Below are 24,863 nucleotides of genomic sequence, written 5' to 3'. Positions count from 1 at the left end.
CGTATCCTCCACGTGTTTGGCAGTGATGCTCCTCTTTCTGTTTAATTGGCGTGTTGTGGTCATCACAGTGACAGTGTTGTGGAAATCATCATTGCCAACCACTCATCTTTGCACCTTGTTTACATTACAGTAGCTGTTTGAGTCCCGCTTGTCTTATTGGCTCATGTTTTATGCACGTTGGTACAGTGTTAGGCTGCATGTGAACGCCAAAGATATCTCCATAGTTGTCCTTCTGCCGTAGCTCTTTTTATTACATTGCATTGCAGATGTTGTCTTACTTGTGTTTCTCATGGTTTTGTCTGCATGGCTTTTGGAGCTCTTGCTTCTGTGCATGAGTTTTGCTGCAATGGCTCACATGTGCTGTTTACATCTACATGTACTGGTGTTTCCTGCACAAAAATATTTTCAAAATGATGATAGAAGATGATTTTGAAGACAGATTTGTCAGTTGCATAGATAAAAGTGTCTTTTTTTCCCCCATGTCTGCCTCAGGTTTAATATATTAACTCTCTTCCCTCCCCCCCCTCCTCACTCCTCTCTCTGCTCCCTCCCCAGCCACCTGTGGTAAAGACAGAAATGGTGACTATATCAGACACGTTTGCAGCCCAGAAAACCGAGATAGCCACTAAAGAGGTGCCCATCGTACATACGGAAACCAAGACCATCACATACGAGGCTGCGCAGGTGCAAACACAAGAGAAAAAAACCCGGAGAAGCTTGTTTAGTTTTTCCCCATGTGTGTCAGCATCCGTGGTTCATTTTGTTTGTGTGAAATATTTAGACCGATTGTTGCTACGTCAGCATACTCCATGTTCCAAAGTGCTTCCTTTCTAGCTACAGTGCATGACGCCATCTTTTCATTCTGCTCCTACAGGAAACGAGTTTTATTTATTTAGTTATTTTAAACATCAGCTAATGATCTCTTTTTGTCTCTCTCAGTTGGATGGTAATGGTGATGGTGAGCCTGGAGTGTTGATGACTGCTCAGACAATCACCTCTGAATCTTTGTGTACTACAACAACCACACATATTACCAAGGTACGAACAGACACACACCCCAAAACACACACACACGTTCATTTCTGTTGAGCCTTTGTCATTGTGACATAACATTATGAAATTATGTCCCCTATCTTAATTTAAATACTGTACTGCAGCCATTTCCAAACTGAACAATTTGAAATGTGATGATCTTTTGTTGCAGACGCTAAAGGGCGGTCTATCAGAGACGAGGATTGAAAAACGCATCGTCATTACTGGAGACTGTGACATCGACCATGACCAGGTCAGTTTTCAGTGACGCAGCCTTTCCCCTATGCTTTGCCTCGTGTTCCAACAACTTGGCTCATGGGGTCTTTTCTTCCCACCAAACGTGGATGGTGTGAAAGTCTCTAAAAGAGTCATCTTAGATAAATAAAACACATCCAAGTCCAAACTTGGCAGCTTTAAATTTAAGATCCTTGTTCTGCAAATTGACTCATAAGGAAATAATTTTCTCTCATTTAGAAGATTTAAGGGAATAGATGGGTTTCTGGGACATGTCAATCATGTTGCTTGCAGTCTTAATGCTACGTTTTATTTTTGAATCACTTATTTGACACACGCCATCAGATCCACCCATATTCCACTCATTGTTGGAATATGCTGCTGTGACTTCTTCACCACATCTTTTCATGTATACTGCTTTTTTTTCCTCCTGCAGTGATTAATTTCACATACTATGTTTTTCTGTGATTGTCACATTTCCTCAGTGACAATCGGAGTACACAGTAAAATACACGCTGCACAGGGGAGATCACATCTCAGTTAGTCCAGTCCAGATGTATGAAAATTGATCTTTTTTAAATACTTTAAACTAGCTTCCTAAAGACCCCAGCAAAAGTAATTGATCCATTCTGCCAGCCTTAATTTGAGCCATCTCTTAATTATGCATGGCCCTGAGGGTTGGCAATTTTTGTACACTGTTTGCCAGATTGAGATACTTAAAAAACAATACCAAAAGTCTCATTGTCCATATTGGGGTGTAGCGATACAGGTACTTAGACAGCGCAACATTTGTTGAGAGTGGTTGCTAACAGGTTGCCACAGTCTCCAGTAGATAACATGGAAAATTCCATGTGAGATCTTTTCACCTATGTGAATAGCTTCATGAGTAAACATGGGGAATTCATGTCAAACTGCATGTAGCCCTGAAATGTTTGGGACAGTAAATGTCTCTTTCGTCTCTTTGCATGCTCCTCCTTTTGTTTAAGTTGCCTGTCTGGTTTAATTCGCTGGATTTACACAAAAGCAACAGATTTGGATATCACTGAGATGGGTTTTATTTGAGTGAATTCTTCTTCTAAATGCATTTTACTTGATCCGAAGAAGTAAAATGGCACACTGACTGTAAATCCAGCACATATGTCTTTTTTCTGTTTGCTTCTTCTTTTATTTTTCATTTAACTCCACCATTTCCCCCCCCCTCCTTCCCCCTCCACTGCCTGCTGTGCTCGGTGCTGCCACCGTGTGGTTGCCCCTCGGTACTGCAGGCACTGGCTCAGGCCATTAAGGAGGCCAAAGAGCAACATCCTGACATGTCTGTTACCAGAGTGGTGGTTCATAAAGAAACTGAGCTGGCTGAGGAGGATTGACTGAACTCAGGTAATGATAAAAATAGTAGCTTACCATCATCATCATTATTATTATTAATCTTTTTATATTTGATGGGGAAAGGTTTATTTAGCAGTGGATGTGGAGAAGCTGCTAAAGAAACCAGCTGCCATCACACATGCTGCAACAGTTGAAAAGAGAAAAAGGGAAAAGAGGCATTAGATTTTGGAAGGAGTACAAGGAGAACATTTTGATTAGGAAACCAGTGTCGTTTCATCATCGCAGTGCCCCAGGCTGATTACTCCCCCAACCCCTCCCCCTCTCTTTTTCCCAGAGCTGAAGGGCCCGTCGTGACTGTTTTTTCTCTGTCGAACGACCTTCATCATGACTGACGGGAGAGGAGGAGGAGGAGAAGAAGAGGAGCTTAAAGAACAGGGAGAGAAGGGTTTGACAAATGGACCGAAGTTGCCACTCTCTTCCTTTCTTATTGTCTGTGGTGCGATCTAAATCCCTCACTGCAAAACCAAGAAAAAGAAAAAAAAATCTCTCATTGTTTCTGAGGGAACAAAAAGAACCACTTTGTTAGCATAACAATTGTAGCTTTTTATTTTTTTTTTAGTTGTGCTTTTTCTGTAACTGTTTTATAAACAGATGATAGCATGTCTGTCTTCTATCACAAAGATGAAACTAGGGATACACTGATAACCAATCTGGATGAAACCGTATCCTTGCATTGATCATTTTGTACCAGTACCGATGACCTTCAGCTAAAGTTTCTTACAAAAACAGCACGCTGAGATGCTCAAGTAGAGAAAGCTTTTTATCATAACAGTGAGGTTACGCACCTGTACTTGGGTTCCGGTGCATTGGCATAGAAAGGTAACTTGTTAAATTACAGCTCCCCCTCTTGCTTCATGGTGATGTAAATGGAGAGTAATATAGTTTATAAGGAACATGAAGGAAACAGGGTGTCACAACTTGGTCTGCTCTTTTTTTTTTTTTCTAATTAGTATAACACACTCACTCCCACATATTCACAGGTGAATGGTAGAAACGTTGCACCTCACATTATCACTTCTACTTCCTGATCATTAGAGAAGAGCGGGAGCTGTAACTTTAACATCTGCAGGAGAGTCATCCAGGTTTTTTTTGGTTCTGTTATTTCTTTTTTTTCCCTGTATAGTTATTATTCATCCACATTCCTTGTGTGTGACTAGCAGCCGAGTGAGTCCATTTTCAGTTCAATTCACTTTTTTTGCTAAACTGGAAGAAGAGACGGGTTTTGAACATTTTAAATAGGGTCGGCGAGCTTCAGTAGTAGTTCGAAAATGTAGGTGGAATAAATTCCATTAATTTTACAGTTTTAAAATCCTTTTTTTTTTAAGCTAAACTGAAGGTGGATTTGAACTGAAAATGACAACTTCTGCACAGTAAAAATGAAGGTTATCAATGGGAGCAGCTTTTCACTCCCCGGGCTCGTCCACTGTACGACACTAACCATTCCCGCTGGGCCTGAGGGGGAGCGAGGGAGACATAAACTGACTTTGGATTGGGAGACCGGAGCTGTAAAGTGAAGGATAATTGGGAGATTGCCCGATAAGTACCAGGGAATAAAAGAGAATTTGAATAATAATGCATGTTTTCTTGCATCCCACAGTGAAGTATTTTAATATTCTGAAGGCTTAATGCATAATGCAAAATTAATACTGCTATTTAAATTATTCAGAATGAGTTTTGTGCTCCAACTAGCACAGGTACCAAAATGAGAACGACTTGAAAGCAGCTCAGACTCAAATTAATGCAGCCTGCTAACTCTGCCAAGGAGCCAGTTTGCCGTCGTAGTTCAGCTCAGTTCATCGCCGGCTTCTTTTCATACCTGCTTGATATGATAGAGTATGGGATTAAATTCAGCATGTCTTCACGCAGTTTAATCTTCCAGGAGTCTCGAGTGAGTCTAGGTAGGACGCTGCCACGTCGATTGGTTTGAGAGCGTGTGGACTATCTCTGCTCATACAGCGCGTCGGGCTGCTTTGTAACTGTTTCACTACAGCTAAACATTTCTCTGCATTTTTTTTTTTGTTTTTATTTTGGTTACATTTCATTCAGCCGATTTCCACGTTGTTCGCCACAAAAAAACGCAACGCTCTGAATCTGTCACCACACTTCAAACTGAGGCAAAAAAAAAAAAAAAAGTTACAACGCACCAGCCAAAATGCAGCTTAAAGGGAAGTGTATCAGAGGGTTTGAAGTGCTCTTGAAACCCCTAAATGGAAACTCATTATGTTTTATTAATTTTCTGTCCTTTTACTCTGCAAAAAAACAAAAAAAGAAAGTGAACTAAATTGTAGCTTTGTGTAAATATTGGGGGCATTAAATGTGCTAGGTGCTTGGTCTCATGCATTTACTTTGACACGGATTTTTAGCATAAGCAGCAAAAAGGCAAAGTCATGTTCTCCTGAAATTTAACTGATTCTAAGTGAAGGAGTGCCACTGATTTAGTATAACAAACATTCCACCTTAGACTGGTCTGGATTAATCTACGTCTCCCTCTTTGACTGGACGTGTTTTAAACGGGAGACAAAAGGATATTTTATTTCATTTTTAGAAATAAAAAAGGAAGAAAAAACTGCTAATCAGCTTTTTAACTTGATGAGTAATCACTGCCCAATTTGACCCATTTTAAAACTTTTGTAGTTAAGCGTGCTCATCAGACTGAGAGCTGAAGCTTTTTTAAAATCAGGAAACGCAGGTCTGAGCTCTACTATGCAGTTAAATGACATTCCACGAGGGGGAAGCTTTAACCTCGAACCCTCTTGTAAAGAGACAAAGCAGCAGAAAAGCATTTTTTTTTCTTTATAAAAATGTAAACCGTGCAACACTAGGCAGCTTTGGAAGCTTTTGATGTTCCAAAAAACAAACAAACAGAAAAAAAGCCTTTGGTAATATCACAGTGACCACATTTGTAGATTTTTCTTTTTCATAATTTCTCATCTTTTCTCTGTGATCTAGTTGTTTAAAGGTGGGATTTCTTGTTCCCCCTCCATCTTGCATATTTGTAAAATTGTTGCAGTGTCGTTGTTTTTTTTGAAAACCACTACAAATGGAAATTTCTGCCACTGTTTTCCTTTTTGTACGTTTAGCCCCAGCTTTTACCGCTTTTCCGGGTTCTTCTGGGCTCTCTTAACCAATCACATGAGCTTTGAGGCTGCGGAATCGGATTTTCCCAAATGTGTCATGTTACGTTAGGTTACACCAAGAAAGGTTTTACCAACCACGACGCCTGTGAATCCACATCAGAGAACGTTAAATCTACATGGTGTCATAGCAGGTTATAATTGGAGGATCCTCTGAACACTTAAATCTCAGGCTTTGTTTCACACTCTGGAGAAACGGGAAACCAGCACAGTTTTTATATTTTATTAATAAAATAAAACTCACACAAACAAAGGAAACCTTAAAGAAACTCATTTTGGAAAACCTACCAGCTGCCTCATTGCTCTTTGTTAGCTAACCAGTGATCACCAGTAGGGTTTTTTCTGTCTAGCAGCTTAAATGTCTTGTATCTCCCCCCACACAGCCACTCCTCCCCCCCTGTGTAACACTGTTTAAATAAAGGATTGTTATACTCGCTTCATTTCCTCATTCATTTCCTTGGAAGTGTGATTGAAAATGTGTGCAGCATATTTATTAGACATAATACATAAAAGTTAAATCCATGTGTAAATTATGCTTTTTAATTCATGTCAGTCGGGTGAGGCAGACGACGTTGGTGTTCATGAGTTGTTAGCTCATTATTTTCCTTACACTCTTCAATGTCCAGCATGATATGGCCCCTCAGGAGGGAGCACATAGTATCATATACAGAGTGTGTTCCTTCATTTGTGTTAAAATGTGTCCGTTCATGACTGTCAGGTGCAGAAATGAGATCCAGCATTTCTTCTGTGTCCTCTGTGCACATGCCTGTGGGTGGCACTGATGGAGCTTCTGTCCTGCGCTAGCTTCAACAGATCAGCGTCAGCTGTGGATGAAAGATTAGAGATAAAGATTAAAAACAGAAGAAAACTGGAATATTATGAGCTCTATGTGTAATATTTTAGTCTTTTTAACATTTACTATTGTAACTAGAATGAAGTTTAATTTTGTTATATATATATACTATATTTTATATAAGTTTTATATATTCCACTTTGAATTAATTTAGACATTATTTTCATCAGTTGAAATCTTGGTGCCACAGGCTTGTCATTTCAGTTCTGCGTGGGGCGATGGTGTTGGTTAACAGTCTGAATGGCCCAGGGGAAGAAGCTGTTAGTGAGTCTGGAGGTGTGGGACCTGATTGACCCGAGGCACCGACCAGAGGGCAGTGGGGCAAACGGGTGGTGGGTGGGGTGCAAATGGTCACCTGTGACGACCCTAGTTGTCCTGAGACAGAAGGATATAGGGATAGCCTCCAGGGGTGGCAGAGGGTAGTAGATGATTTTGCTGGGCAGTGTTAATTTACCCTCTGCGCAGCCTTTTTTTTCCCTCAGTTATCAACTGAATACCAAACACCCAGGCAGTATAGGAGAGCACGCTCTCCATTCAAGCAAGGGAGAAAGCTGGCAGCAGCTTGTGGTCCAGGTTGTTCTTCCTAAGGACATGGAGGAAGTGCAGCCACTGTTGGCACTTCCTTACTAGAACATTGGTGTTGTGGGTCCAGGTGAGATCAGTGGAGATGTGGGTGCCCAGAAACCTGAAGGTGGAGACACATTCCACCTGTACTCCATTGATAATGAGATAGAGGCACAGAGAGCTCCACTCCCATTACGAGTTCTTTTGTTTTAGGGACTGCCTGCTGTGCTCGGTGCTGCCACTGTGTGGTTGCCCAGCACCAGCGGGCAAGTACTTAGGTAGAGTAGGCTCTGCTTAAAAAATGCTCAGTTGGTGTTAAGAGGCCCCAAACTGTGCCATGAAAATAAACCCCTACATCATTATACCACCAGCAGCAGCCTAAACTGCTGATACAGTCTGATGTGCCGTGTGTTCAGAGATGCTCTTCTGCATACCTTGGTTGTAACCAGTGGCTATTTGAGTTTATGTTGCTTGAAGAAGTCTGACCAGTCTTCTGTAACATCAACAAGGCATTTTCACCAAGGAAACTGACGCTCACTGCCACTTTCCTTTTTTTGTTTTTATCTTTTAGCATTGCTGGTACCTTGTGTGACCTGCCAGTTCCGTTGGCACTAATTCACCCCATACCATTTCAGATGCAGGCTTTTGAACTGAGTGCGTATAACAGTTCGGCACTCAACAATTCACCTCTTTATGCAGTGTCCATGTTTTCCAAAAAGAATTTCAAACTTTGAAGTCCAGCGTTCATGTTCACGTATGGCTTCGTCTTTGCACGATAAAGCTTTAACCTGCATGTGTGGATGGCACAGTATTCACAGACAGTGATTACAGGAAGTCTTCCTGAGCCCATGAAGTAGTTTCCGTGCCCGAATCATGTCTGTTTTTAACACAGTGATGGCAATTAACCTAATTAGTTGCTAAATGTTCCTCTGGCTGTTTCTTTTACTTTTCCAGCCTTTTGTTGCACTTTCCCCAACTTTGACACACATTACTGCCATGAAATTCAAAATGAGCTAATATTTTTCATCAAATAGTAAAATGTCTGTAAAACTCTTTCTACTGTTGTGATTTGTCATCTAGAACACAGACCCAGATTTGTTTCTCACCAACATAAATAGAAGCTTTGTGTAATTTGAGCACCACTGACAAACAGTATGCGTTTGATTACCTGTAAATGATTATAATTAGCTTCCGAATAAACAGCAGACAATGTAAAATCACTAAAAATTGCACACTTTCTTGCTTTGATGCCCAATCACACCCAGCAGTCATTCCCACATAGTTGTAAATCTTTTAAAAACAGGTCACAGATCAGATTTTCTCAAAAAGCAGCTGGAGTTCCCCATGATTGATTTTTCTACACATGAATAATCTTTTTATTAATATATCCACTTTGAACCAGAGCAGATGGTGAAAGCGCAGCCACAGGATGTGTGCACATGTCTGTTTTATGGCCGCACAAAGAACAAAGGGGTCAGATTTAGCCGGCAAAAGCAGCACCTGTTACCCGAGCACACACGTATAGATGAAGGAAAAGGCATGTTTCCAGGTTTTTCATGTGTTGAGTACTCTAAAGCCTGTGGCAGTCCTCTCTCACTACAAATCCACAAAAGTAGGCCAGTGTAACTAATTGTCAGAGTGTAGTTTAGTTTGGGTTCTTTGTTGTTTACCTGTGGGTCACATGAGTTGTAATATACTGTTCAAATAATACTATGAGTGAGTATGAGAAATACCCACCCTGTCTGAGTTTCCAACTGAGGAGGATGATCAGTGCTAGCAGCAGCAGAGAGACAGACAGGAAGAGCATCAGTCCAAACAGCCACACTGGAAAAAAGCTGCCTGCATCACTGTTTGACATCGTGATGCTCCCCTGCAGGAACAGAGCCAGATCAGCCCAGGGGGAAGTCAGCACAGCCATGTTAGTCCTGTGAAGCAACACAGAAACGGGGAGAATATCAGGTCTGCTGTGGCAATATGTTCACAGAACACATCAACGTGAGTACTTTAATGTGTCGGACCGACGACAGCTAAGTTTTAGGTTAAATAACAAATAAGTAACAGTAGTGGTGATTTCTTTTCTTTCAGTGAAAGCCCGAAATCTCTTTGGTCTGCAGCTGCTTTTGTAGTACGAAGCATTTACTGTACAAGAAACGTACACAAGCAAGTACCAACTTAACCCCCCACACCTAGTGTATCATATTTGATACATGAGTTTTTGAGACTACCCCCTCCGAAGAAAAATAAATAAATTTAGTAATAAATATTTTGCCAAAACAAAACTCAACAACAAATATGATATAAATTAAAACTCAAATATGTAAATTGGCCGCCTCTCCCTGAGCCTGGGAGTTTTTCCTTCCCACTGTCACCAAAGTGCTTGCTCATAGGGAATCATGTGATTGTTGGGGTTTTCTTTGTTTTATTATTGTAGGGTCTACCTTGCAATATAAGGAAAATAAAATTCAAATAAAATCAAATTGAAAATAGAACTTTATTTTCAGAATTACAGCTGCCTGACAATTATTTCATGGTTCAGGCCTTAAAGGGTTAATAAAAGCAGACTATTTTTAGTAGCCAAGGGTGTGTATGCCAGTCAAAGGGTGGAATAAACACCAGACATCAAATAAGACATATGTTTTCCAAATTTCTTTTAAATCAATTTCTCAGTACAAACATTCTGTGTGTAGTTTTTGCTTCTGGTTGATTGGTTTTAGTTAAGGGTGGAATTGATCATCTCTTTATTGAAAGTAAATAAACTTGTATACATTCTCAAACCAATGATCTTAGAACATACACAACCAGAATAGCTGTCCCTTTGGATCAGATTCAGAATAAACTGTATTGCCATTGCACCGTATGGTTAAAAACTACAACACAACAAAAAGGAAAATATCAGGGAACGTGTTTGATCAGCATTTAGTCCTGATATGTTTTCTTTTGAGCTTGCCTTAGGACATGCTGTGTGCTCATCAGAGGCAGCCACAATCAATGACCATTGCACAGCTGCAGGCTGCACTCATCCAGGAATGGACATCTGGACACTACACAGATGGGTGATTGCTTAAATGTGTATTTCTATATGATTAGAAGTGTAAACTGTGACAATGCAACACTCCAGACCTGCAGCAATGTTGCTTCCATGCTTGGTGTTAAAGCCTCTATAGTCTAAATTATGGATAATCCTTTGCAGTTGTGACATTTATATATTTTGTGTTGCAAACACTGGTTTTGATACAAAGTTTAGAATGATATGTAAATAATAATTCCCTGCAGGTTCAGCTGAATAAGAATTAAACCTTGCTGAGACTTGAATCATAGTTTTCATCCCTTTCAAGTGGCCTTGTCGGTCTCAGTGCAGGTTATGAAATGATAATTGTAACATGTAATCTATTGTTCAAGTTTCTTCGCACGTGTTTTCCCTCATTCACATGAACACATGCTTTTATGGATTCACTTGTGTCCATCTACACACAGTGCATTTGGAAAATATTCACAGTGCAGAGTTTTAATTTTTTTTTAACAAAGTATTGAGGGAAGGCTGCGACAGCTTATGTACACCTTATAAAGTTGTGTTTTATTTTAACGAAATTGCAGTTTAAAGCTATTTTTTTCCCACTTTCTCACTATGGGGTGAAATGAAAAATAAATCTGTTTTGGAAGAAGGCTGTAACATGACAAAATGTGGTCATGCGAGGTGCTTTGAGTACTTTCCAGATGCACTCTGAGTGGCATGTTCCCAAAAGCTTTGTATTAGGAACAAGACTGTTTGATCTCGGTCGTGGTTTAGACTAAAATACAAAAGTTCACGGCAGTTTCACCACTTTTCTTTTTTTTCAAAAGCTCCATTTTCTTGGTTGCCTGGGTGACGTGTCCCCTCAGAGGAGTGTTGAAAACATGCACGATACAAGCACGAAATGTACTTCCACTTAAAGTACTTTGCAACATTTCATAACCTTGTTGACATAAAAGAACCAGACAGTTCATGTCCATGGACAAATAGCTTGCACATTTGTGACTGTTTCACACTTTGGCCATGAAACCATGTGCTCATTTTGTCCATATGAACGTGTACAGTCAGTACAGATAAAGCAGAAACACCTATACAAAACATGAATCACACTCACAGTTATCATTAACACTACAACCAAATCTACTCACGGTTTTTAGGCGCCCAGAAATGCAGTTTTGAAGGCCTTTAGGTGGAAATTACCTACAGATGTTCTCCAGATATTAATGAGCTTTGTCCTTCCTGACGTTAAGTTGTCTTTTAAAGAAATCAGTCAGTTGCCACTGACGCCGCTGAGATTATGCAGGAAAAATAAATCTCATGTTTTTATTTCCACAGTGAGAAAATGAGCTAAAAGAAGTCCAGTTCTTTGTTTCTTCTTTTTAGTGCGTTTGTTTCCTGTGTTTCTCTGTTCCTGACTCACTTTGATTGGGAGAAACAGCACTGCTGTTGACAATGTGAACTTTGTTCTGTTTCAACAGTCGAACCGTGTGATTAGTAAGATTAGTTTTACTGGACCGTGTGTGTGTGTGTGTGTGTGTGTGTGTTTAGTAAGAGGTTTGGTGCATGTTACTGTATGTTCTGGTGTCCTTAAACCATTTAAATCTGGGAAATAGATTTACATGTTATGCTTCTGTGCTTGTTTGTGCGCACTGTGGCTTTCTGCAGTGTTTTGATCATTGAACCTTAGACCTTTGTGCTTACTGCGTCATAAAAAAAAAAAAACAAAACTCACAACACATGCAGTTTTTCAGCTGTTCTCTCATCTCTTTTGCCTTTCTCTGCTTTGTCTTCACCAACAAACACTGATGCCATTTTGGTTGATGGCATCACTGATTAGTTTCAAACAAAACTGATAATCGTAATCTGGACTATATCACTACAACATATCCATCCATCCATTCTCTTTAGCTTATCCTTATAAAGATTGTGGTGGTGGGGCATCTCAAATGGGCTCTAGAGCGCTGGGCAGTGAGCACGGGGCCCACTAGAGGATTTTGGGTCCTCAGGCCACCCTCATGGAGTCTGTTTCTGATGGTTGCTCCGAGACTTTCACACCAGTGGCCTGCTGATCATGCCACTAAATCACAAAGAATGCTGTACTGAATCAGACAGTTTGCATTAAAATGCAGAGATAGATTGCATGCATATGCAATCTGTGTAGGTTCTCAGTCATCTAGGTCATGGTAGTCTAAGGACCTTGGAAAGAAAGTAGCTGGACTTCTTGAAATTTCTTGAAGATGTTTCATCTTTTATTTTACCCAGCTACTTAGACATATGCAATATATCTCCGTAATCAGTCACAGGCACAAGTTTTTGTGTTTTTTTTCTTGGCTCACAGGTCACACCACACTCACCACAAACTTTATTGGGTACACCTATTCAGGTGCTCGATCACACAAATATATAATCAGCCAGTCACATGGCAGCAACCCAATGTATTTAGGCATGTAGACATGGTCAAAAAAACAAAACACTGAAGTTCAAACTGAGCAACAAATTGGGGGAAGAAAGGCGACTTTGTTTAGTCTGACACGGTTCTGCCACATGGTTGGTACCAGACAGACTGGTCTGAGTATTTCATAAACTGCTGATCTACAGGGATTGCCCCCCACACATATCTCTAGGGTTTACAGAGAACGGTCTGAAGAAAAAAAAAATCCAGTTATTGGCAGTTTCCTGTGTCAAAATACCTTGTTGGTGTCAGAGGATAGATAGCTTTGAGCTGATAGGAAGGGAACAGTAACTCAAATAACCACTCATTACAACCAAGGTCTGCAGAAGAGCATGTGTGATAGTACAAAACATTCAACCTTGCAGCAGACGACCACACTGGCTACACTCAACTTCTCAACCAAGAACAGGAAACTGAGGCTATAACTCATCCAGTCTCAACAAAATTGGATAATTCAAGATTCTCCATGTCACTTAACTCGGGTTTCTTTAAGTTTCTTGAACATGATCTCAATCCAATAGAGCACCTTTGGGATATGGTGGGATGGAGGGAGCTGTAGGGTGTTCATGGTCTGTAGTAGTCAGTATCCAAAGTGGTTGAAGAAAGGAAGAGTGGTGAACCAGTGACAGGGTCATGGAGCGAAGTTGGCCCCTGTGGTCCAATCCAACAGGTGAGCTGCTGTAACTCAAATCGCCTATGAAGGTAATGCTGGTTCTGATAGAAAGGCAAGAAAATACACAGTGCATCACTGTTTGTTGCTGTTTGGGCACCAACACAATATTAGGCAGGTGGTCATAATGTTATGCTGAGTGATGTATCCTTGCTTGTATGTGACAAAGTTTAAGGATCTTTGTCTTTTTTGCAGTTTGACACTCTGCTTCCAGTCTCCCCATCAAACATTTAAACAGGGTGAAATCACAGACACAATCTGGCTACAGCCAGTAAGAACTCTGGTTAACTGTGTGATGCTGCCATCAACATCAATATAACTTATTAAGTTTGTTTTCCACCCTCTGACTAATCAGTGCAAAGATTTATTTCTTTTTGGAGCTGGCTTGTGAAAGAAGGGCGGAGGCTGTGGCGTCTTTGAAGTTTGTATAGCGTTCTGTTTTTTTCTGGTAGTTTGATGCATGTATCATGCATGGATGTATACATGCATGTTTAATTAAATTAGCCAAATGACAAAATCAAATGGAGAAACAAAAAAAAAAAAAGAACGCGAAAGTTACATTCATTATTTAGATATGGCTGATAAAACATTAACGTGGCTCTTGTGAGAAGAGGAATTGCAACTATGTTTTATAATCTGTTAAAAAATCTCCTGAAAGCAGCCATAACCCTGGCTAAACATTTCCTCCCTCGACACGCAGGAGGAATTTTGGGCCATTTTGCCATTTCCTCTGGACTGAGACAAGCAACAGAAAAGAAGAAAATGAAGGGTTGTTGTTTTTTTTTCAGCACCACTGTTCCTGCCAAACTAACCAGCCCTTCAGTCAGTCTTGTTTCTTTCTCATTGTCTCTTATTTTCTCTTGTGTGCTGCTGCTGACAAAGTGAGCGTAGATAAAATTCTGAAATGAAAGAAAATGCACACAAGCAAGAAACAAGACCAAACTTGATTTAACAAATGTAATCAGCAGAAACTGGCTGGGAGCTGCCAGAAATGTGGCTTCGGGAATGGGTCGGGATTTTGGGACAGCAGTGATCCTGAGGCGTTCTCAGGAACACATTATCAACACTCAGGGTGTTTCCCCACATTTTTATTCCTGCCTACTTTGAAGTCAGCCTTCAGCAAAGTGTGTTTTTGTTACCAACATTCACAGGGAGAAATCCTTCCTCACCTCTTTGTCTGATTGCTGCTGTAGGTATGAGGCAGCATCCACTTTGATGAGTGGAGTTGGATGTGTGCATCTGTTTGTGTGGGCGGAAGATCATGTTTGTGTCGTCAGCACTGTGGGAACGGATCCTGTGTTTCATTGATTGTACAGTGAGATGAATCCAAGTCATCTCTCCCCGTCTGCCACATTGTGCTAAGGCCAAGTGGAGGGAAACAGCAAAAAGAACAACACACATAAACATCGTTTGAGTTCACCGTGATGTGTAAAACATTACAATTTGAAATCTGCAATATCTTTTCCTAAGTTTTTCTGAGTGTTATGTAACATGCTTGCTTGTGTGGAAAGATCTTTTAGTGGACGCGCAGCTTACTACATGGCCAGTGTTTATTGGTTTACCTTGATTTAACCAGGAGGTCCCACAGAGGTTACCTTCTCAAGGGAGACCTAACCAAGGCAGCAGAAACACAAACTCCAAACATACTAAAAATGCAAACAACTTAAAATGCAGAGCATACAACATGATATGCAATATGCATATATCCAAAACAAAAAACCTCTGATCTTTTTGCAGTGTTTTATGTCCAAGGTGCATAATAAGAAAATTTGTCAACACCCTGGGCACATTAAAAGCAACCATTTGGAGGAGCGTTGCTGGTAACTGTTCAAGCTGATACAGAGAAGGTTACTGAGAAAAACTGTAAGTTAATCCAGTATTGTTTTATAGATTAAAAAACCCAAAACAAAACAAACACCCATCAGAAGGTAAAGAGAGGAGTCATGAGTCAGAGATTTTGTTGCTGTAACAAAACATAGAGATGCATGACAAACTGAATAAAGATGTCAGGCATATACAGTATATTATCATAATCAATGCCAGGAGAACAATAACTCCCACAGTTTTTTTTCCTTGGCATAAAAACTAAAGTAAGATTTGAGCACAAAAAGAGATATTATTGCTGCTTTTGGCAATGATGTTTGGAAATTTAAAAAAAAAGTATGATTAAAGTACCATATCATCAGTGTCTCTTTTCTGTTGCAGTTCCAGGAGATCAGCCAAATGATCAATGTAGTTGTATCTAGTGTGGGAAAGCAAGTAAATCAGTGCTTGCCCTTTGAAATCTAAAAGCAGACATCAGTTAAACCCTTCAAAACTGAAGCGATCTTACAGTAATGCATATCCCCCACTTTTTTACTTCCTTCCAGTGAATTACTGCTACCTTGCTGTGCCTGTTATCTCTAGAAGCTATTTTGACTCTGAGCCTTGGGATATATAGTTTCTCTTGTTTTCATGTCAGTGTCTTATTAATAAAGGCTCGAGCTGGTCACGCTGAAAGGCCAGTAGCGTTTCTGTTTTTCCTTTGGTTGCTTGCACATGCACATGGTGGATAAACTTGTGGTCTTCAAGTTGCTCCTGACTTTGCTTTCACTTCTCTGAATTAAGTTTTGAGCTGTGTATCATTGTCTTTGCTTAAAAGCATAATTCTTTTATGCTTTTATCAAAATGAGGATTCAAATTTATGTCACAGGAGGTCCAGATGCAAGAGAAAACAGAAGGGGTGTTTTTCATTCCCTACCTTTCATTCTCTGCTTCCTAAAAACCTCCCTCGTCCATGACCAAGAATGGGTTAATATGGACTATAATAATCACTAATGGTAAGTTGCTGGTCATTATTCATCAATCTTGCACTCAAGTATTCATTCAGTTAAATAAATGCATTAAAAAAAGAGAAAGGTGGTAAATATTTAATGTCCAACATTGTAATGATATTTTACTTTAAATGACCTCTACTGTCTATGAATCCATTACAGTGATTTAATGCCATCGATTTTCTACATTCATTTTCCCCACCAATTAGTTTACATCACTAAATATAATGTATTTTCATAAGAGCACATACTCCAAGTCTGTCTGGAGTATGTGTTCCCTGGAGCAAAATTCAAAACACTTCGTGTCTCACTTTAAACATATCATATTTGAACCGAGCTGCTAAGGTTCAGCTCAACTATGCAGTGGAGTTGGTTTTATTTAGGTGTAACACACAACAATCTGTTTCTAGCAGATAATGGCTTGCTTGATTACATTCCATTATTAAAATCAAAGTAAACTTTATTGTCATCTCTGCTATATAAAGTAGAGTATATAGAGAGATGAGACGAGGAGGCTCCAGTTCCATTCAGTGCAAAAGACAACAATAAATATAAGAAGAGTAAGAAATAAATATACATTTTAAGACTAAGGGAAAAGTAAAAGGTATAAATATACACTTTAAATTAAAGGTAAAAGGATCAATAACAATCTAAATTTACAATTTACAGTTGAATGATTTAAAGTGACCTTGAAGTGGTTTAAAATGACCAGCGTAGCAGCGTCACAGTTTACCGTTTATTATGAAAGGACACAGTTCTCTCCCTCCTTTATCTCATCTCAGACCACTTAAAGTTACCGAGCGAGGTCTTAGACTGCATAAAAGTCATCAACTCTCTGCAGAGTTGCAAACCTCCTCTGGCATTGACATCAGCACCAAAACTGTGAGCCGGGAGCTTTGTGGCATGGGTTTCCATGGCTGAACAGCTTTTGTAGGTGGCCCAGTAGATCTGCCCATATGGGGTAGTTTAGTATGCCATATCTGTCATAAAAGGATAGAAGGATGGACCCACATGCTGAGCACTGAAAAGTTTTTATGGGTTTACCTTCAGCTTAGGGAATGAGAAACAGGTTAGGACGGACGGACGGAACAGACAGACTAGACATACAGAACAGACTGCGGGCAAGCATGTTACCTGGCTGATGCAAGGATTTTTTGATAACTGAGTCTGTGCTTCACTCTTAAATACTCTGCTTCCAGAGCTACTGATGAGTTGCAGGTGAGTTGACTAGCTGAATGCCGACAGGTGAGCGACTGACTGAGTGGCAGGGAAACCACGAAGGTAAAAGGTAAATGACAAAGCGGGAAAGAGAGCAAACTAATGATTGGCTTCACAGTGTTCATCTTTCATATACAGTCTATATTTGATCTGCATGTAAGTATAGTAAAAACCTTCATGAGCCATAATGTTGTTGTTAGAAATTGACTGAGATGACAGGATATAACATGTCATATTTAAATAATCCTGTATTTATATGATCTCACGTTGGTAGTGATATTCGTGCTGTTTAACATTCATGTGAATTTGTGCTAACAAGCTCCAGTCTGGCTGTCATTACAGACCTACTGTGTGTGTGTGTGTGTGTGTGAGAGAGAGAGAGCGAGGGTGTTCACATGCTGAGGGATGAGCCTGGAGCACAGAGTGATGATAATAAAAAGGAACTGGAAGGAAAAGACTAACATCTTAACATGTTTTTTTCTGTACACTATTGACATATTAGTGCCCATTTGAGCATAAAGGCCTTTGAGTGTCTGTGTGTGTTTGTGTATGTATCACGGCTTCAATAAACCAGCTCCAACTTTCTCACCCTTGTTTTTGTTCCAGTTGTCATGGCAACCTCTTGGCCTTTTTAGCACAAGTTACATCGGGGGTCTCCGATGATGCTCATCGCCATAGTTACTGGGGCTTTGTTAATGAGATTCAAAGCTTCGGGCATTATGTAAGATGTGTGACATTTACCTCTGATCCCTCCGCTGGAGTGTGTATTCACTAATATATCGATGTGTATTGACGCACACAAAGAAGGGAGGAAATAACACCAACCTCACTGATTTCAAATATCAACAGTGGTCCAGCTGCCAGGAAAAGCCTCATGGGCTTGAGATGGATTTACGCTTCTGCCTCAAGGTGTTACGGCGCTCTCCTTATGTGAACCCCTCCGGCACAGGAATTGATTTGCAGCGAGGCACAGGATTTAACTTGGCGACTGTCATATTACCACAATATTTAAATTTCAAATCATACTACCAAGTAAGGAGTAAGGAGCAGATTACTGAGCCTCTGACTTCTGAGTTCACGAATGACTTAACAGCACAAATGTGTCACTGAGAGATTTTTGCAGTGCTTTTTGTCTGATTGTGTCTTTGGGGGCACTACTGATGAGCAGAATTTATTTATTTATTTATTTTTTGCATCAACATGATGCAATGCCTTGGTTTGTCAGTTTCTGACTAAGCTAAAAAAGACCTCCCTGACAGTTATTTTGACACATTTTTCTGAGTCACACTGCATATTATTTTCAAAGATAAAATTAAGTATATCTTTATGGGATCTCCACTGGCATTATTAACGTTTTTGAGAACACACAAGCCACCTCCACAGTCCAGTCTCAGTATTTGTGGCTTTTCGCTTGTTGCCTCAGTATCGCCGCCAAACTGTGATTACAGTTTTGAGGCAGTGAACATCAGTTCCTGTGGAGCTGCAGAGGATTAAATTGCTCCTGCGTTGTGTATTAAAGACGCTGTTATGGAGGTGAAGCAAGGAAATGAACTGAGTGCAGTTTTCTTGTTGCCGACCATAAAACTGCACTGCACTTTCACAAAGCGATATGTTTATGTAAAGACAAATTAAAAGTAAACCCTGAATGCTTGACCCATTTAGTAAGGAGATCCGGTAACTCTGTCATGCAGTGGTTGGGATTTTAGAACACCTTATTAAACCCTGTCACCTGTACCCTGATTTTATTATTTTGCATCTTGTCCTTCTGGTTGCAGACACTGTTATAACTTCCTTCTCTGTATAAGAAAAATCCCCCAAATTACATCATCAAGCACTGTGGAGACAGCCGTTCATCAAAGCCCTTCTTTGATCTGTTTCAATTTTGGTGTAGCTCCACTTTCTTATTTTCTTGCACTGATCAAACAGCTTTCCCATCCCGAACTTGATTATCCATGTTTTAAGCGCTGAAAACAGATGAAATCACATCGCTCAAATCATCCAGGCGTCGTCTTACCTGTCAGAGTGGAACATACATAGCCAGAGATTGTTACATCTTTGAGTCATGCAAGCTGAGCAGTCGCTACTTTAGAAATACAATGTAACAAAATCCAAAATACAAGCTCAGCCATTAGTTCGATGTTTACAACAATAATATTTGCTTTTACTGAAATGTCCGAGGGGGAGATTAATTCATGTCCAGTACCGCACCACCGCTCACTACGACCTTGGTAACACCTCTCCTATAAACACTATAGACTGTAAGCTTTGCACAGGGGCATGGAGTAGAACTGTTGTATTTGATTGCACTGTATGCATGTACCTAATAGAGTCACCAGGGAGTGTACATTTGTTGTTTTTATTGAAATCTCACACCGTACTGTACACACAGTCTGCTTTGCCTCTGGTTATTGATGCCTGTTTTTCAGCAGAGTGTAAAAGAAGAAAAGAGCAGAGGCGAGCGGAGCAGAGTTTCGGAATTGAAAAGAGTGAAAGAAAATTGAGGCGAGTCAGCAGCAGTCAGACAAATAAAAAATAGTAAGAGCAAAGTCATGCAGGGTGATGGTTTTTCAAACAAATAACAGATACTGCAGCTATTCCTGCCAACGTGCACACACACACACCTACAGTCCAGGTCATTTCATTACTGCTCGGTCGCTCTTTTGTTTTTTGATGCTTCAATGTAACGGTGGCATGAAGGTATATTTCACAAGAATTAGTCTGCAGTTGGACAGACAGGTCCAAGGGAAATGCAAAAAAGAAGAACACGCTGAAAATTATTTCTTATTTTTTAATATGGCAATGACCAGTAATGGGAAAGAGGATTGAGGAAGTGTGCTCAGAGAGATTAGATGTGCAGCACAGACTAATAGCAAGAAGAAAAACAAACAAGAGGCGATGGTGGGTGGAAGTGTGAGACAGAGTGAGAGGAAGAAGTGATGGAAGTGAAAGAAGATGAAATGAACGACATGCAGAGAATATTTGGCATTTTATCTTCTGCTAATTTAATTTATTGCTTTGTCAGGCAGAGACGCTGAGAGACAAACACACAGTCATGGGGTGGGGGAACGAGAGAGAGACAGAAAACTGGTGGAAGTAATTAATGTGTTTATTAGGCTGTTTTTTTAAAAAGGGAAGTGATTGACAAGAGGAGAGACAGGAGGAGGAGTCAGGACAGGCTGGACCAGACAGCGAGGAAAGACTGGGAATGCAAGTGTTAGAGAGACTCGGTGGGTGGATGCAAGAGAGATGTGATGAAATAGACCCAAGGGAAAAAGAATTGGAGGAGGTAGGGGTGAGAGAAAACAATTGGAAGTGAGGAAAGTAGACTAGAGAGGAGGAGATGAGGCTGAGAGTGTACTTTAATACATTTTTTTAGTTTAGGTTAGCTCATTTAGATTGAATTAAAAGTGAGGAGAGAACAAAGGTGAGGACAGAGAGTAATAAAACAGAAGGAAAGCTCAAGAGAGGCTGACACCAACGATGGAAGCAGAAAGAGAAAACCTTTGTATCAACTAATCCTCACTGCTGTTTGATAATTTAGCATCAGGAGCAGCTTGAAAGTAACTAGTGTCCTTTATTATATTTACATGCACAAACATGGAGGCGGTGATGCTCCTTATCATCTCATTACCATTGTATTTCAACACAAAAGCACCTCAGAGCTGAGATAAAGTTGGAACTTCATATTTCCGACTTCATCCTTTAAGCTTCACTTTGTAGACACAGAGCTGCAGCCTTCTAATCGCTGTGATTAATTACAGCTGTGGCTCAGATAAACGGATATAATATACCAGCTGGAAATGTGAAACAAAGGAAATATTGCCTCCGGGAGAGATGTGGAGGAGAGATGCGCGTGTCTTAAATGGATCAACATGAGCTGATATGAGAAACTGCCCAATTCTGCTGCTGATCCATTGTTCCGTGTCCCTTCGATTGCTGAATTTATAAAAGTATTTTTACTGTATGAATAAGTAATAATGGCTCCTTCGTCACGTAAAGGTAACGTGTATTACACATTACTCGTTACCTTTCTTAATAGTAATACAGGACGTTCTGTTGAATGACTGGAATGTAACATAATTATCAGTTAAGAATATAAACTTACAAGCTGCAGTAACAAAAACCAACACAAATCCCTATCCTAATAAGGTCACAAATAGATATTTCTTTTAGTACTTACGTATGAATACAACGTGAACGTGAAATGAGACTTTAAAACTATCTCCATGGTGATGCTACTTAAAATCATGAACAGATAGAAACAGGCTGGAACCTGACCTCCCAACACTGCCTTTGTTACCTGATGAAGTTCAGGCTCTGGCTGCTGGGCTGGGGTCTGCATACACTCAGCTTTAACATCACTCTGGGTTCTTTGCTTGTGTTAGCATGCTGTCTCTGCAGGTGCTTGCAATAAAGTTGTGCCATTAGTATAATCCAGCTGCTTTCATCCTGAATGGAGTTTGCACTTTAGCCATTCCTCTCTTGTCTTTTTCTGTATGAAAAATAAAAGTCATGGTCATGCTTTAGACAGCTTCACCATTTTCCTCCTTCCGCACACAAACCAAAATCAGCTGACTGTAGCACAACCTTTGTAACGTGAGCAACACATAATTGTAACTGTACAGCGATTAGTTCATTTAGTGCAGTAACATATTACATTGCTGCGTTACTGAAAAATGTAAAGTGATTACAGTGACACATGACACCCAAAACTACATACCTTTATTTAATTCTCACATGGCTTCAGAAGGTTTTCTTCAAGCTTCAGCTCAGAATACCGAACATGTCTGCAATCTCCTGTTTTTCTTTTTTATTGTTTGTTTGTTTCGCTGCTCCGAAACAGGTTGTTGAAATGTCTGTAGATTTAAATGCAAATAAAAGTCAGCTGTAAAGTCAGCCAAAGCAAAACACTAAAATCCAAATGAAATGCTAGCTATGGCCTTTTGGCTGACATACCAAGGAACACCCTTGATTTATGGCATTTGGCATCGCCATAACATATCAGCTATGTTACAGTTACTGCAACTGTAAGTCTGCTAATGTCTGCTTGAGTCAAACTATGTGGTCAGTATTTTAATGGTGAGTTGCTGAGAAAGCTGAAGTACAGATTAGTTTTAATAAATGTTTTAGCTGATGAAAGGTGAACCTAATCTGATGGGCTGGGTTTAAGAATCTGATCAGTTGTCCTTAGTTACCCATTGGGCAATCATGTACCTCCGTGTAATCCTAACATCCGCCCATACATTGTTGCACCACTACAGAGGCCTGTAATATGAAGGAGGTAACTTCAGGATAAACCCTTGGTTTTCAGTATCACAGTGGCGTTTCATTCTTACTGGGGTACATTGCCATGGTAACTCATGCTGCAGACCTATCCTGCTCCAGAGAAGGGTATGTTTGAGATTTTTGTTAAAAGATATGAAAACACTGCCTTCTGACCAATCGGTTCTCTGGAAAATGGCGTCACCATACCGAGAAAATCCCCTGACCTCAGTGCTGAGAAAGTAATAAGATTTAAAGTTTTTTTTAAGTGCATCTAAAATGTTTTTTCTTTCCCGAAATAGCAATGAACATAGATTCTTAAACACAACTTTATTCCTTGATTTTGGTCCGCGGGCCACAAATAACTATGCAACGTGTTTATTGTTACATAAGGATTAAAAAATTATTTCAAAACAGGAAATCTATTTGTGCTTGTGAACCTTATATTAAATTTGCATGTAGACTAAGGCTGGTGTTGAATTCTGTTTTTATATTTATTTTTTCACTTTCTTTCAGACTGTGAAACACCGCCATGGCTGCTGCTGAAACGAAGGCATTGTGGACATGTCTTATACACAGCTAAACATTAATTTAATGAAATAAGGATCGTAATCTATGAGATTGCCTTGTTTGTAAATCATAGTGCTGTGATAGGTGAGTATCACAGTTGGCATTTTTGATGGTGTTCTTTCCTGTCTTCAGAAATGCTAAATAATATTAATATAGTTGCGTTTTCCAGTGTTACTGACCAAAGTGCTTAAACTGCACACACATTCACACTGTGTACATAGCATATAGAGCATACTGCTCGAAGATCCCCTAGTCTTACTACTGGAATACTGGAGGGTCTTGTAGTAGTATATAACTGTAACTAATGTTCAGTTATATACTACTATACTCTTTTTTTTTCTAATATCATAGTTTCCATCTTTTTAAGATTGCCCACTCTGCTGCCACTACCCTTAGCATCCATGTTTATGATCATCAGGTCATTTACCAGCTACACCCCTTTCATAAACTGTACGCATGGAGCTAGATTTGGGAAACCCTGGGCTGACTTATTATGGTTTCCTAAATTTAGAAAGTTATTCTTTTCATATATTAAGTGGCAGCATGTGGAGAGTAATTGCAGGAGAACACAGTTGTGCATAAATGGGTGTGTGTGCCCCTGTGAGACTTGACAGCAGAAAGGTTAACAAGGCATTTAGGTGTAAAGCAAAACAACCCATGCTGCTTGCCAGAAACAAAGAAACAATAAGCTGCATTAAGGATTGCAGTAACTTTGATATTTTTTTCTGACACAGCCACATTGACTGCCAAGAAGCCAAGAAGGCTCTTTATGGAGGAGAGGGAGGACACGGGTGAGATAGTGAGAGAAAAAACTTTTACTTACAAATTTTATGTAATATGCACGAACATTAATTCACCTCAGACAGCGAGAGAGCAGAGGTGGGTTGTAATTGATTTCTGTTGTATTAGTTACTCTGACATTTGAGTATGCTGTACATTTATGCACACGCAGTGGGGCAGGGACTGGATATACTGACTGAGAAGCGTGAGGGGGATGGATGGAAACAGAAATACATAGACAAAGAGAGGATATGTGTGTGAGAGAGATTAAAAGGATGGACTAAAAGGTTATCTCATCCCCCTGATGATGCTCTTGTACTGAGTGGGGTCATTGAACCTCAGACAAAAGGGGGGAGCGAGGGGTATTATGGGAGAGGAGGCAAGAGTTTCCCAGCTGAAGTGAGGAAGTTACAATGGTAGCGAGGAGAGATAAAGAGGGTGAGGAAAATGGAAATGGGATTAGCGCGCCACTGTTTCAGTTTCACTTTCATTTATTTCCCCGTCTCCTCTTATCCACCATTTGAGTCCCTGTTGTCCTTTTACCCCCTGCCTGTTTTACACTATGTTCATATTTGAAATTCATTTTATGCAACAACCACTGCAGGCGAGAACAGCTAGGGGGGCATAGTGCAGCAATGGTTAGCACTGACTCGCAGCAAGACGGTTCTTGATTCAAAGCTTGTGGTCGACTGGCAATTTGTCCAGCATGACTTTGCTTTTGACACCATGTAAGCTTTGCTACGTTGAAGACTAAGTGACAAGATGTTGGATAACGAGTTATGGATGATGTGGCAGCTATCTTCCTTATTTTTTGTCATGTATATGCTATTAAACATGGCTAAAGTTTAAAACGCAGACTCTGGCTTTACACTGAATTACACAGTT

The 24,863-nt window shown here is 40.1% G+C and overlaps 1 protein-coding gene and 1 long non-coding RNA gene across 20 annotated transcripts in view; one reads left to right on the top strand and one right to left on the bottom strand.

Moving 5' to 3' along the window:
- The window catches only part of epb41l2 (erythrocyte membrane protein band 4.1 like 2), a 54,048-nt gene extending 47,826 nt beyond the window's left edge, over positions 1-6,222 (top strand). For 18 of the 19 annotated variants that reach the window (XM_063494854.1, XM_063494855.1, XM_063494859.1 and 15 more), the window contains 5 exons: positions 556-684; positions 940-1,038; positions 1,205-1,285; positions 2,532-2,643; positions 2,927-6,222. In XM_063494854.1, coding sequence (XP_063350924.1) covers positions 556-684; positions 940-1,038; positions 1,205-1,285; positions 2,532-2,633 — 411 coding nt within the window. In that variant the 3' untranslated portion in view covers positions 2,634-2,643; positions 2,927-6,222. The remainder of the gene's footprint in view (positions 1-555; positions 685-939; positions 1,039-1,204; positions 1,286-2,531; positions 2,644-2,926) is intronic. The other variant, XM_063494858.1, reaches the window with a different exon arrangement.
- On the bottom strand, positions 5,638-11,611 carry LOC134642850 (uncharacterized). Its single transcript, XR_010096329.1, has 3 exons — positions 11,362-11,611; positions 8,941-9,128; positions 5,638-6,610 (listed from the first exon to the last, which is right to left on the bottom strand). It is a non-coding gene; the product is annotated as an uncharacterized LOC134642850 (long non-coding RNA).
- Positions 11,612-24,863: the final 13,252 nt, after the last annotated feature.

This window comes from Pelmatolapia mariae, linkage group LG15 (assembly GCF_036321145.2).
Source record: "Pelmatolapia mariae isolate MD_Pm_ZW linkage group LG15, Pm_UMD_F_2, whole genome shotgun sequence".
Classification (NCBI taxonomy): domain Eukaryota; kingdom Metazoa; phylum Chordata; class Actinopteri; order Cichliformes; family Cichlidae; genus Pelmatolapia; species Pelmatolapia mariae.
The sequence above is the reverse complement of the archived record's forward strand: the minus strand, read 5'-3'. Positions and strand labels throughout refer to the sequence as shown.